This window comes from Microtus oregoni, unplaced genomic scaffold, assembly GCF_018167655.1.
Source record: "Microtus oregoni isolate MIOR12 unplaced genomic scaffold, Mior012 000048F_ref0000485, whole genome shotgun sequence".
Taxonomy (NCBI): Eukaryota; Metazoa; Chordata; class Mammalia; order Rodentia; family Cricetidae; genus Microtus; species Microtus oregoni.
Window position 1 is genome coordinate 6,163,673 of NW_024543222.1, and position 13,605 is coordinate 6,177,277.

Sequence of the window (13,605 nt, forward strand, 5' to 3'; positions counted from 1 at the left end):
ATGGAGTCAGGAACTCAGAAACCCAAGTGTGTTCCACGGGGCCTCCCATGTCTTAGGGAAGTGGGGAGCACCCTAGCTAGTTTGCCCAGTCCCCAATAACTGCCTGTAATGGGGTAGAAGAGCCTGGCTGCCTTCAGCCAATGCAGCAGGTCTCAGGCTTGGCTCACTTTAGAAATACTAATGCCTGAACCCCGCCCACTGCAGCTCTCACCTCTGGAAAAACAAGAGGTCCTGAAGGGGACTCTGAGCCAGAGAACCAGGCTGATTGACGACTCAAAGAGGCCATGGTGTTAGGCTTCTGTCGCAGTAGGGCATGTGTTTTCATAGTTAAGAAGGGGACTCTGGATAAAGGAGAAACTAAGGCTCCATAAGTCATAGTCTGAACTCCCAGTGCATATAGGCCTGCGGGTCAGGCTAGCCCAGGTCTAGCCTGTCACAGTAATAGATTAGAAGGCGGAGTGGGGACTAACAGGGATATCCCCATCCACTCCACACCAAAAAATTGGGAAGCTCGGGGGAGGGGGAGCATTTAACTCCAGTGCCTCCAATACACAGCCAATCAGTGCTTGTCACAGGTGGGCATGGGTGCTCTTCACTGGGTGTCCTGAGAGTCTATGGCTTCTGATTAGGCAGGTCCAGGGGCTCTGAGACTCCACAGGATACCTGTGCTGTGGCTTCAGGCAGCACACTTGGAGTCTCAAGGATGCGCATCCATTGTCAAGGTCATAGAAGCCCAGTTGTTCTTTCGCAAAGCCCATTCATTCTAAGACAGTGCTGTGGAAGCCAGCCCTTCACCCCAGCCCAGCCCAGCAGGCAGACGTACAGGAGACCAGAAGACACCCTCCAGTGATTACTCTGTTCTGTTTGCTGCTGGCTCACAGAAGATCAGGGCTAGCAGCAATGCCTCAGCTTATCTGCCAAGGGCTGGGCGTGCTTTAAAAAGAGCGGATGGAGTGTTTATATTCAAGGGAGGTCTCACTCATTCCAACATGCCCACCCTTCCCTCTGCCTAAGGGCACAGAGGTCCCATCCCAAGACTCTACAACCTAATCCCCTGCTCTGCTGAAATAGCTTCACAGGGCAAGGAAGGGAGAAAATGCAACCTAATTCCAGAGTTCAGGGTCTGAGTTCAAATCCCAGCTCTGTTCCTTGCTGGCGATATGACCTTAGACAAGTTAATTTACTTAGCTGAGCCCCTCTGAGCAGGTTTTTCCATTGTAAAATGTAGGAAACAATAAGCCTCTCGTGGCTGTTGGATAAATTGAGTCAAGGATGCACGGGTACATATTACACAAAGCCTAAATATCAAAGCAGGACACCTCACACACAGACTGCTAGCAGAAGCGTCCAACACCATGCCCCGTGACAGACCTTATCATTTATGGATGTGTTGAACTGTATTCATAGCTGTCCCGGAATGCGGGCAGCCAGGCGAGGGCACAGGTTCGACACGCCTGGTGGGATGTGGGGCGCTCCAAGAGAAGTGGCTATTTCTTCATAGTCTTCCTCTTCACAGCGTTCTTCCTCTGCTGAGCACACCCTGAGAATGGATTGACCCCTGACCTCTGCACCTCCTCTCCCTACAGACATGGGGAGCTTTGAGGAAGGCGAGAAGCACCAGAGCGTATCCCACGGAGAAGCTGCCGTCATCCGAGCACCCCGCATCTCTAGTTTCCCCCGGCCACAGGTGACCTGGTTCCGTGATGGCCGCAAGATCCCGCCCAGCAGCCGCATGTGAGGTCCTACTCGGGATAGACTGGAGGGAAAGACCTGGGCGAGGAGGTCTGGGGCCAGATGAAGTCTCCAAATGCAAAGGAGGGACCTTCTTGTAGAAATGTCTCAGTAATTCTGTAACGCAGCCAGCTGGGCACTCCCCTGGACGGTGAGAGAAGTTCAGTTTATGAGGGACCAGGGTGTTACCTCCACACTCAACCGGAGGATAATTATGCTCCCAGAGGATCTAAGTCACCCAAACATGCCCATGCAAAGGCACTGTTGCCATAGTAACGTGCCCAGGACTCAGGCCATGGCAGGGGTGGGTGTGTGCAGGTGTTTATGCTTCTCGGGTGTGGCTGGGCTTGCTCAGTGTATTTTGACTGCAAAGAGATGGTGTGGCCAGAGAAGGCTGGAATAGACACACACACACACATCCCTTTCAGCATTCACAAAGGCCCTTCTGTCTTGCCCTGGCCTTGACTGGGGGTTTAGCAGTGAAGCCAACACCCTTCACCCCCCAAGCAGGCTTCACCTCCTGGGCTGCTCGCTGTCTGGAGCTAGCCCAGGCTTTCCTCGCTGCTCCACTCCAACTCTCCCTTCGTTAGAGAAAGACTACCTTCTCCCAACCTGCCCTGGCTAGCTACAACTTGCTACCTGTGCAGACTGCTGGGAGCTCTCCACAACCCCACCACCCTGGTCTGTAGCGAGTGGAGGAAGATGGGGTCGGGAGTGCCTTTGGGAAGCATCAAGTCCCACAATAGAAACACAATAATAGTATCATAGTAATATAGCAATTGCATAAGCTGCAGGCAGTGGAGTTAAGTTCTTGGGACTGTGCTAAACACCCACAAACATATGTTGTCGTCATCCGTGTTGCCCCCCACCCTGTCCCCCACTCCCCGCTGGTGTAGCCCCTGAAGAAGAAGGTGCTCTCTGTCTTGCTGTCTTTCCTATCCCAACTTTGTTGCCCAGTGCTCAACCCTCACAACAGCCCTCTGATGCGATTGATTTTATCCCGCAGCAACCATAAAGCAAAGCAGGCAAGGTCCAACTCTTTTTCCAGATCTTTCCTAGCTGCTGAGTCATGATAATCCTTGCCTTCTGTGAAACGTATGTGCAGACAAGCACACAGACACAAGTAAGTGACTGTGCATCATAGAGTTGGTCCTGATGGAGCAATTCTCAATCTGACCCCCGTGAGAACTTTGAAATGAGTCTATCCTTAGGTTCTTGCCTAAGGCACTCTGATTCAATTTAAACGGGATGCTCTTTGGCTGTTCAGAATTTTTTAAAGATTCCAGTTTGATTCAAATGTATAGCCAGAGTTGAAAACTATCCTCAGAGCCAGGCTTAGTGGTACCCGCCTTTGATCCCAACTCTTGAGAGGCAGAGACGGGTAGATCTCTGTGAGTTCAAGGCCCACTTAGTGCACATAGTAAGTTCCAGGACATCCAGAGCTGCATAATGAGACCCTATCTTGGAAAAAAAAAAAACAAGGGAGGAGGAAGAAAAGATCGCCAGTATGTATCAGCTATTTACAGCACGATGTTGCTGTGTAACAAAACATCTCATAAGGTCAATAACTGTTTACTGTGTTCTTCTTAGAAGTGTGTAGATTGGTGATCCAGCCTGAGCTAGGCTCAGTCCTTCTTATGGTTGGGCTCACTTGTCTGGGGTTGTCTGTTATTGACTGCCCTGGAATGGCCTTTTGCTAAATGGCAGGACACTTGGCCATGCTCCACATGCCTCATCCTCTAGCCTGTCAGCCCCAGTGAATTCTCTGGATATTTCAGACGAGAAAGGAGGAAGTCCACATATAACAAGCTTCTACTCACATACCATTGACAGAAACCACAACATGGCAGGACTCAGGCAGAAGGCTCTCTGTATCCACACCACTAGGCTCTGGGTCTCTTCCTGAACAGATGGCTATCAGACAGCATGAGGCATGGGTACCCAACAAGGTGAAGGATTGAGCACGCTTCAGGTGAACAGGTGGACAGCTGCCCTATGAGTCAAAGTGTACACACATACACACACACACATAGACACATAGACACACACACACACACACCACCCAGGCCTAAAACTCAGTAAAGCCAGTTGAATGGATCACCCATCATGCAGATATTGAGATCACATTATAGAAGGGAAATGTTCTACCTCAGAAATGCTGGGATATGTCAGTGAGTCCCAACCCCATCCTCACTCCCTTTTTGAGTGTATCAGTGAAGGCATCCTGCAGGCTAACCAATTGGCGATGGCTGCCTAGAACTCAGAGCTTAAACAATTCCGAGGCTCCATCCACACTCATGGGAAAGAACATCATGAGTTGATTAGTAATGTCTGCCCTGACCGTGAAAGGGGGCATGATGGCACTCACTCCATTTGCAGAGGGAGATAATGCCTTTACTCCAGGCTCTGTCTATGATCACCTTCCTAATACCATCCTTCATCCTTTTCTCATCCCCATCCTCCATCCTCATCTACTTCTCATGCCCAGCACTTTTGCCACCAGGACAGAACAGCCTTGGCCTGCGGAACTACATACGTGCACGCACACGAGTGCACACACACACACATACACTCCTGGTTATACATGACCACGCCTGCCCACTTTCATAAACACGCCCACCAAATTTGTGATGAAGCACTGGAGTGATTTTATTTTGGTAATTACAGCAAATTAATATTCATAGGTGAGTAGAAGGGCTCCCTGGAAGCAAGTCCCGTGTGTGTGTGTGTGTGTGTGTGTGTGTGTGTGTGTGTGTGCCAGTGCTCCATATCTGATAAATGCTATTAGCCGGCAGGCTATGCAGAGCATGAAAGGCTCACTATCTATAGAGTGTGCCTCTCAACCACCAAGCAGGGCTCGGCCCCGAGCCTGCTATTAAAAGGGGACACGATTCCTAGCAGAGACACACGCTGGGGCCTTTGGGCACACTGTAGGATGGCTTACTCTCTCCTTAATTAGATTACGGATCCAGCACTCTTGGAACTGAGAAAGGAGCTGCTGAATGAGAGCAGTGAATTAAAGGCAGAGCTAGGGCTAGGCCAGTCATGGCAAACTGAAGGAACAAGGGTAGAGAACCCAACCCCTGCCTGAGAGGTGAGCCTTGCTATTGGCACCCCACTCAGAGTTCCTCTCCCCAGCTTCTCCCAGTGTGGGCATGTCTGGGGTGCAGCAGTCTGGATGCTATGAGCATACTGGAAATGAGTACAGCATCCTTCCACAGTTACCTGAAAAGGGACCATCGGCATGCACAGGACTAGGGACCCCTCCTGAGAGAATCAAAGTGACATGTCAGAGAGCCTCTGCCTCCCATTCCACTCCATGTCCAGAACTTGAACCTATGCCCTGTGGCTCCCAGGCTCCACAGCTGCCAGGCTAGAGTGCTGGAGCAGGCAATGCCAGCCACAATAACCATTAGGCAATATTCCAGTGAGCTAAAACCGCAGAAGGTAAGGTTTTGCCCATCCAAATTCCAACTTGGAGCAATGGACAGGAAGGGTGACTTCACATAGTCACTTGAAACCAGAGTCACTAGAGAGCTGTCATCACCAAAACTGGTCTTCAAGGTTACCCTGCTCCAACAGAGGGGTATGGGACAGGAGTTCCCATTTTCCAAGAGTAGCTGTGTCCACACACCCCACCCTCCTCACCCCATTGAGAAGGATGCAGAGCTATGCTTTGATGCCCAGCAGCCACAGCCTCCTACGGGAGAAGCTGCTGATGGCCCTTCTACAGACAGGCTTTTACAGCGTCTTAGCCCACTGCCCACTTCTCCCTGTGCCAACCTGCAGATTGACTGAGTTAGAGAAGGGGACCATGTTTTGGCTCCAGGATCTAGAGGTCCAAGTTTGAGGGGCCTTGGCTGGTCATGACCTTGCTGGCAGAGTCAGGAGGTGGTACAAAGCATCATATACTAGAAACGTGTGTGTGTGTGTGTGTGTGTGTGTGTGTGTGTGTGTGTGTGTTCTGATCTCTCCCTCTTATGAAACCCCTGGCAATATCCACTTATATAGTTCTGCCCTAATGACCTCGGACCCCATCCTAATCAAGCCCTACAGTCCCACCCCCTAAATGCCAGGGTCAGGTAAAGTGCCTCCCCTCTTCCTGCCTCATAATGGGGATTAGATTTATTGAAACCCATCAAGCCTGGGGCAGACATTCAAACCCCACCCAGACCACAGCATTCAGTCTCCCACTGGACATCCAGGGTCAGACATGTTCCCTTGGGGACGTGCATCCTGGGCCTCTGAGCAGAAGTCCATGGTGCTCTCCCACAGCTGTGGCAACCAATTGTCCAGCAATCGTAAGAGGTCCGCTAGGAGCAAAGTGACTGCTGCCGGCTGAGAACCTCACGGGACACATATGGTATGTGTCCATCACACTGTCGTCTGCATATCATTAGCCTTGCTGAACTGCCGCTCCCATCATGCAGCGAACACCGTGCCACAGCTAGAAAGCTCCCTACGAGGACAAAAAGCGGCATGAATCCTATTCTAGGAAAACCTCAACCTGTTCCTAAAATCTTCCCTTCGCTCACGAGTAATGCCTCCCTCCAGTAATATGCTCACAAAACGAGCTAGCGGGACTCCCAGTGTCACGGGATGGAGGGGGACAAACAGAAAGAACGCTCAGACAGAACCAGCACAAAGTATAGCTAAACCTGAGAAGGGGAGTGTGGGGATGTGAAGAGGGGGAGCTTCCCAGGCAAGGAGGGAAGAGTTAAGTGTTAAGTGGGCTCCTTCTCCAGTATAGAACAAGTGGGTGACTAGACAATGGATCCCCTGGAGACTTCATGAGACCTGTCCCCATAATAGAATGACTCAGGGAACTGCATCTCCCTAAGTCCAGTGTCCTGAGAGTCCCTCCATCCTGAAGCCAGACTGTCCCAGGAGAGGGTTATGAGAGTGAGGACAGGCAACGGGCTACTCTGCTGCCAAGGACCAAGTGACAGAGACTCCCACGAGGCTGGGAGAAGTCTTCGCAGATATCCTCTTCCAACTCTGCAAGGGCAAGAAGACAGGGCCTAGCTAGCATCGGAGGAAATACATGATCCTCAGAGTCCAGGGACCCAAACCAGAGCTCAGCCCCACCACCCTGCACTGCCCAGACCCTTTCCACAACTCACAGCTCTCTACTCCATAATCCACATCTAAGGACCAGGGCTCTAGGTGAGACAAGGAGACCCTCAAATGGGAAGATGCTCACCACCCCAATCCCACGACTGGCATTTACTATGTTTGGGCATGGTGCTGGGAAAGCTGGATCTACATGATTCAAACACCCTAAAAGTTTCTCCACTCATCCTGAAGCCAGACCATGCGGGGTGAGGGCTGGGGGGGGGGGCGGCTGGGAAGACAGATCAGTTAGCAACGTGCTTACCTTGAAAGCCTGAGAACATACCAAGCACAGTATGGGGGCTCCCACTTGTCATCCTTGCACTGAGGGGTGGGGTGCAGAAGCAGGGAGATCCCAAGAGCTTCCTGCCCCTGCCCAGCCAGCCTAACCTACCTAATGAGTTCCAGGCCAGTAAAAATCCCTGTCTCGAAGTGGGTGGACAGCACCTGAGGAAGAACAACCAGTGTGGTCCTTTGATTGACACACACAGCGTATGCACAAGGACCCACATAAACATACATCCATACTCTTGTTTGCACACACACACAGAGAGAGAGAGAGAATTCTAGCCTGTCTATGATCCCATTCCTGTCACCTTGTTAGCTAAAGATAAAAAGAACTCTGCATGGGGAAAATAGGGCATCGCTAGGGTCCCTAAGCACTAGGGACCAGAGAGCTTGCCACCTTACTGCCCAGAACTCCCCTGATGGTGTGAGAACTCTCAGCCTGAAAAGCCCCCAAATGAGGAGCAAGGGCATGGGGGCAGCACTGCCAGGCTAGGAGAGAGCTGGGCCAGAGAGACATTAGTGAGGATGTTTATCTGAAAGCCTGTTTAAAACTCTGTAACATTCACCTAATGGGAAAATTTGAAGAGAATTCAACTGGATTTGTCCTTGTTAAACTAACATTAAGGATGTTTAACAGCTGTCTCGGGCACATCGCATTACAATCTGGAGACAGACTTGGCAAACTAATGGTTTGGTTTGTCATCGGGAGAATGGGTAAAAGAAGCTGGGCAGAGCTGGTATGGGCAGCCCTCCAGAACCACTTCATACCCATTTAAGGGGGTCCCCGGCTCCCTGTTTTCCTGCCTGATGATCTTGTGATGAGGACTGGGAATGAGAGCAAGAGGCTCATCACTGTGGACCAGCCCAGTTCGCAAGGAAAAGGGGAAACTGATCCCCAGGGAGGAGACTACAGGTGTATAGCCCTCGGAAGTCTGGTTCAGGCCAGCTATGGCCTTTGTGTCTGCTCAAATAGCTTTAGAAAGTGGCCAACCCCAGGGCTGGGGAAATAGCTTCATCCAGAGAGTGCTTGCCTTGTGAACACAAGGTCCTGAATTTGATCCCCAGAACCCAAGTGAAAAAGAAGTCTGATGTAGTGAGCCACAGTTGTAACCCCAGTGCTTACTGGGGAGACAGAGACAGGCTGACCCTGGGGTTCACTAGCCGGCTGGGTTAGCTGACTCACTGGGTTCTGGGCTAGTGATGAGCCCTGTATCAACCAACAAGGATGGACATCTGAACGACACCTGAGATTGACCTCCGGCCACACACACACACACACACACACACCACACACACACACCACACACCACACACACACACACACCACACACACACCACACACACACACACCACACACACACACACCACACACACACCACACACCACACACACACCACACACACACACCACATACACACACACCACACACACACACCACACACACACACACACCACACACACACACACACCACACACACACACCACACACACACACACCACACACACACACACCACACACACACACACACCACACACACATATACCACACACACACACACCACACACACACACACCACACACACACACACCACACACACACACCACACACACACGCCACACACACACGCCACACACACACGCCACACACACACGCCACACACACACACCACACACACATACACACACCACACACACACCACACACACACACACACCACACACACACCACACACACACCACACACACACACACACACACACACTCACCACACACACACACACACACCACACACACACACCACACACACACACACACACACACACTCATCCTGGATCTCACTTCTGAAGTCACTCTGGTCACTCGTCGCTCATTGTCAATCACTCATTCTCTCTGCAAACCGCCAACTTTTGGCAGAGGCGACCTCACAAAGCCGCCAAGGCTACGATATGGACAGGAACGTAATTCCTAGAGGATTGGAGAAAAGGGCCCAAACCTGACCCTGGGTAGGCCCTGAGAAAGCTGCAGCTTCAGGGAATAGAGGGACAGCTGGGGTGTCATGGTAGATTCTCTACAGACACTGTCAGTGGGGTGGGCTGGGGGGCCTCTTGGAGGCTGCCAGAGGAGTAAGTATAGTCAGACCACCTACCTCAGACCCCCCAGTCACAGCCCCCTGGCTCCAAGCCCTTTGGGCCCCTGTCCAAAGAATCTTTTGCCTCTCCTCAGAGCCATCACGCTGGAGAACACCCTGGTCATCCTGTCCACGGTGGCTCCCGATGCTGGCCGCTACTACGTGCAGGCAGTTAACGACAAGAACGGGGACAACAAGACGAGCCAGCCCATCACTCTCGCTGTGGAGAGTAAGTAAGCGCGGGACCGGGGACCATCACCGAGCAGAAACAAGGCGGGTCATTAAATCTCAGGAATGAGGCTCCAGGGGGCTGTTGGGAAGACAGAGTAGTAGGGGAAGCTGGGGCTGGAAGGGTGGAGCCATCTCCAGAAGAGGAGGAGCCACAGTCTGAGTGGAGGGACGTGGTGGTGGTGAGCCAAGCCAATGAAGGTCACGGGTAGGGGGAAGTGGAGTTCTGGAAAATGCTTCCGTGGCAGACACAGCTCCGGGAAAGGGTAGGTTTATTTTTACCGCTACCGTGTCCACTGGAGGCTAGGAGGAGGCAGAAGCAAGTGAGAGAGTGTGTGCTCACATGTGTGGGTGCCAGCCACCCCAGGCTCAGGTGCGGATGGGGAGAACACCCGGGGAGAGCGGAAGCTCATTTTAAAAGAAGTACACTAACTGTCTGCCCAGCTGGCACATAAAAGTGCTGTTTCCGCTCGGAGCCAGGCATTCCTCTCAGCAGGCTCGCCTCCAGATTTCCACCTCTGCCCCTCTTCAGATGCCTGACGTCCCTGGAGAGACAGGCACAGGAGCTCAGCCCAATATAACCTGCCCCAGTGTCCTCCAGTACAGAGACCCCCCCCCCACCAGACGAGACCAGAGCAGGGACGTCTCCCCTAATCTGGTTCTCTCTACCAGAGTGGCCTCACCCTCAGAACTTAACCTCAGGCTAGGCAAGGTGAGGTGAGGTGGATGGCCAAGGTCCCTCCTGGGCTGGGAATCACTAAAATGAAGTCAGGGTTGGGTTTGCACTTCCTGAAGCAGCTAAGCCCCACACCAGCTGGGGGAACCAGATGTTCACATACCTCCACATCTGTATGATTCCCACTCCCACAGCACATCTCATTTATCATCCTGCTGCGCCCATATGCACCCGACAGCGGCAAGTTGAGTGTCTCTGCCACCTCGTATCCTAGCTTCTGTCTGCCAGTGTCTAGAACATTCCCAGCCCCTGCTGTCTCCTCTCTGGGCTTTCTGAGCTCCGACGGGACTCTTTTCTGTACCAGTTGGTTCCTATCTCCAAGCCAGCTTCCCATCTGCCTGGGAAGAATATGAATTAGGGGGTGGAATATCCTCTCTGGATACTGACCAGTGAGGGTCATGGATGTCACCTCTGACCTTGACCTGAGCCAGGACTGTTTGTACAAGAACAAGGAATTTGTTGACAAGGAGGGATTGTTTTTCTAGCGATTTCTCAGTGGTAAGCTTACTCAGAGTCTCCTGGGAATCAGACATCTTTTTGAAGAATTAGTGTCAAAGTGGGTATATAGCTCCATTGGTTGAGTGTTTACCTACCACACACAGAGCCCTGGTCTCCCTCTCCCCACATAAAAACGGGTGTGGTGACAAATGCCTGTAGCCTCAGCATTTAGGAGGTCGAGGCAGGAACATCAGGAATTCAGGGCCATCCTTGGCTACATAGCAAGTATGGGATAGTCTGAGACACGAGACAAAGAGACAGGCTGGGAGTGGTGGTGCACGCCTTTGATCCCACCACTCTGGAGGCAGAGGCAGGTGGATCTTTCATTATGTAGACCAGGCCTTTCTTGTCTAATGAGATCCTGTCTCAGAGAGAGAGATGGAAGCAGGGGGGAGATACACACACTGAGAGACAAAGACATGGAGTGAGTTGTTCAAGTTAAATCCAGGCATCTTCTTGCGTGACTCAGTTTACCCCAGATGCATGGTCAGGGAGGCCTTCCGTTTCTCCTCCAGCATCTGACTCTTCCTCTTAAGAACTGAGGCAACCCATAGCGGTTCTTTCTGTTCTACCTCAAACCACCCCCACACCTTCCAAACAGCCCAAGTGAGGCCCAAGAGCCCCCCTCATCTGCCTCCACCCCAGTCCCACCCAGCCTCCAGTCTCCCTCATTCCCAAACCCCTCCATTTCTGCATCCTCAACTGAGATGAAAGCCGGATCCAGCACAAACTCGCCTGATTTCTAGCTAATTTCCCTCCCACGAGGGATTGCACTTCAAAACCCTGTGCTGCGCTGACACGGTCCCCCAGCCTGCCTGCCAGCCAATTTGTGAGAGCAATTGCCACCTCGCCCGCCCACCAGCGGCTCAAAGCCCCTGTTACCTGGCTTGAAGCCACACCCTCCTTCTTCTTCCCCCTCCCTTCCTTTACCCATCAGGCTCTGCTCCCTCCAGCTCAGCAGCTTCCTGCCAAAGCCTTCGGGGAGCCATGCTCACTGCTAACAGAGAAAAAAAGAACCAAGCTGGTGACCCCAGAAATTACACCTAGCGTCACAGTCCTGAAAGGTCACACCCATCTGATGAACACACCCGAGAGAGAGAGAAATCGATCAGACCTTCCTGTACTATTATATAGAAATATAATATAGAATTAAAAAGAATATAAATATGAGCCCCACATATCATTTTAATTTTTTCCAGTGACCCCATTTTTATTCATTTATATTATTTGTGCGTTTTATTTTTGGGTGTTGGCTTTTGTTGGTTTTTTTGGGAGGGGGAATGGAGGCAGAATTTCACATAGCCCTTGAACTCCCTGTGTAGTTGAGGTTGGCCTTGAACTCCCCATCTTCCTGCCTCTGCTTCTCGAGCACTGGGATTGCAGGCACACACCACCACATTGAGGCTTACCTCATTTTTCACAAAGTAAAAAGGAATAAGCAGAATTCATTTTATTAATGTGTTTTATTTAACCCGATGTATCCAAAATATCCTTTTAGCATGCCATCAAAATAGAATATATTAGCAGGATATTTTACATTGGTTTTTTTTTTGCATGCTAAGTCTGTGAAATCTCTGTGTGTCTTACACTTGAAGCGCATCTCAATTTGAATGCTAAATCTTCATCTGAAATACGTGATCTGTATTTAGATTCCATCAGATTTAGAGCCATAAAGGTATATAGTCTTACGCCAAAGTTCTTCCACTTCTACTTAAAAGTGCTCTAATAACTGGATTGGGGACTCTGTTTTTAATTAAATGTAAATTAGTTAAAATTAAATCTCATTAAATCAAAGGGACGCAAGCCACATTGCAGGAGCTTGGTGGGCATGCGTGGCTCGTGGACCATGCTAGATGGCCTGGACTTTGAGGCCTGGATGCTCTGAGGATGGAGAGCTATTGTTGGAAATGAGCAGGTGTCTGTGTCCATCAAGTCTTTTCAGGAAAGAGCTAATGGCCCTTTGATGCCCACTTGAAGCTCCTGGGGCCAAGTGAGTCACATGTTCCCTGAGCCTGGCTACTTCCACTATATGGTAATGTCTGAAGCAGTGCCGAGAGAAAGAGCACGGAGGGAACTGTCCCTGGTTGCCACTGTGACAGAAATAGTTTAAGGCTGCTGGATCCAACATGGCTTTCATGTGGCAAGCTCCATCCGTCCTTGCCCCTGGAACCCTTTAAATCAGGAGTTCTCAGAGAGATGTCCTCCCTGTTTGGGCTTGCCTAAGAGGTCATAGCTTGATTGCTGTGGTTCTAGCCACCACAGCATCCCAGGATTGCTGGAAATGTTATGATCCGCACACTCCAGAGCCATCTTGTTGAGTTTCCATCCCAGCCATGCTTGTGAGGCCCTAATCCTCCTCGAGATCAGCAGCCCCTCCCAGGTGCCAGGTCTTGCCTCCCCAACCCTGACTGGTGGCAGGAACCCCATAAGCATGAGCTGAGTTCCCATAGAACCCCAAAGTTAAAGCCTTGGCTTCTGCCCATTCCGCGTTGGGGTCTTGAGGGCTGTCTTTAAGCCTTTATCCAGAGCATGAGTTGAATGCAGCACACATTGAATGCGTTCTGGAGCCTGGGCTCTATGCCTCCTCACAAGAGGTCACAGGAGACCTGGCGGCCAGGCTCCCTGATTCAGTACAGTCTCCCAGCAGACAGCTCAGGACGACCAGGTATATCCTACAACGGTGAGTCGAGCCATACCTGGTGGCTTCTGGCATCACCTTCGTTATCCTCCACTGCTTCCTCAGGACTCAGGGCTCTGGGCACTCTGATGGGCTGCTGGCGTCCTCTTACGGCATCGTCGGTGGCAGATGGTTAAACTGCCATTATCCGTACTTTATATGACAGTTGTTGGAGGGCACACATGCCACAGCACCCACTCGGGACTCA

General features: G+C 51.3%; 1 protein-coding gene across 1 annotated transcript in view; it reads left to right on the plus strand.

Moving 5' to 3' along the window:
- Window positions 1-13,605, plus strand: part of Sdk2 (sidekick cell adhesion molecule 2) — a 157,225-nt gene that overhangs the window by 42,121 nt on the left and 101,499 nt on the right. Inside the window, exons 3-4 of the mRNA XM_041635933.1 lie at window positions 1,587-1,734; window positions 9,354-9,487. Coding sequence (XP_041491867.1) covers window positions 1,587-1,734; window positions 9,354-9,487 — 282 coding nt within the window. The remainder of the gene's footprint in view (window positions 1-1,586; window positions 1,735-9,353; window positions 9,488-13,605) is intronic.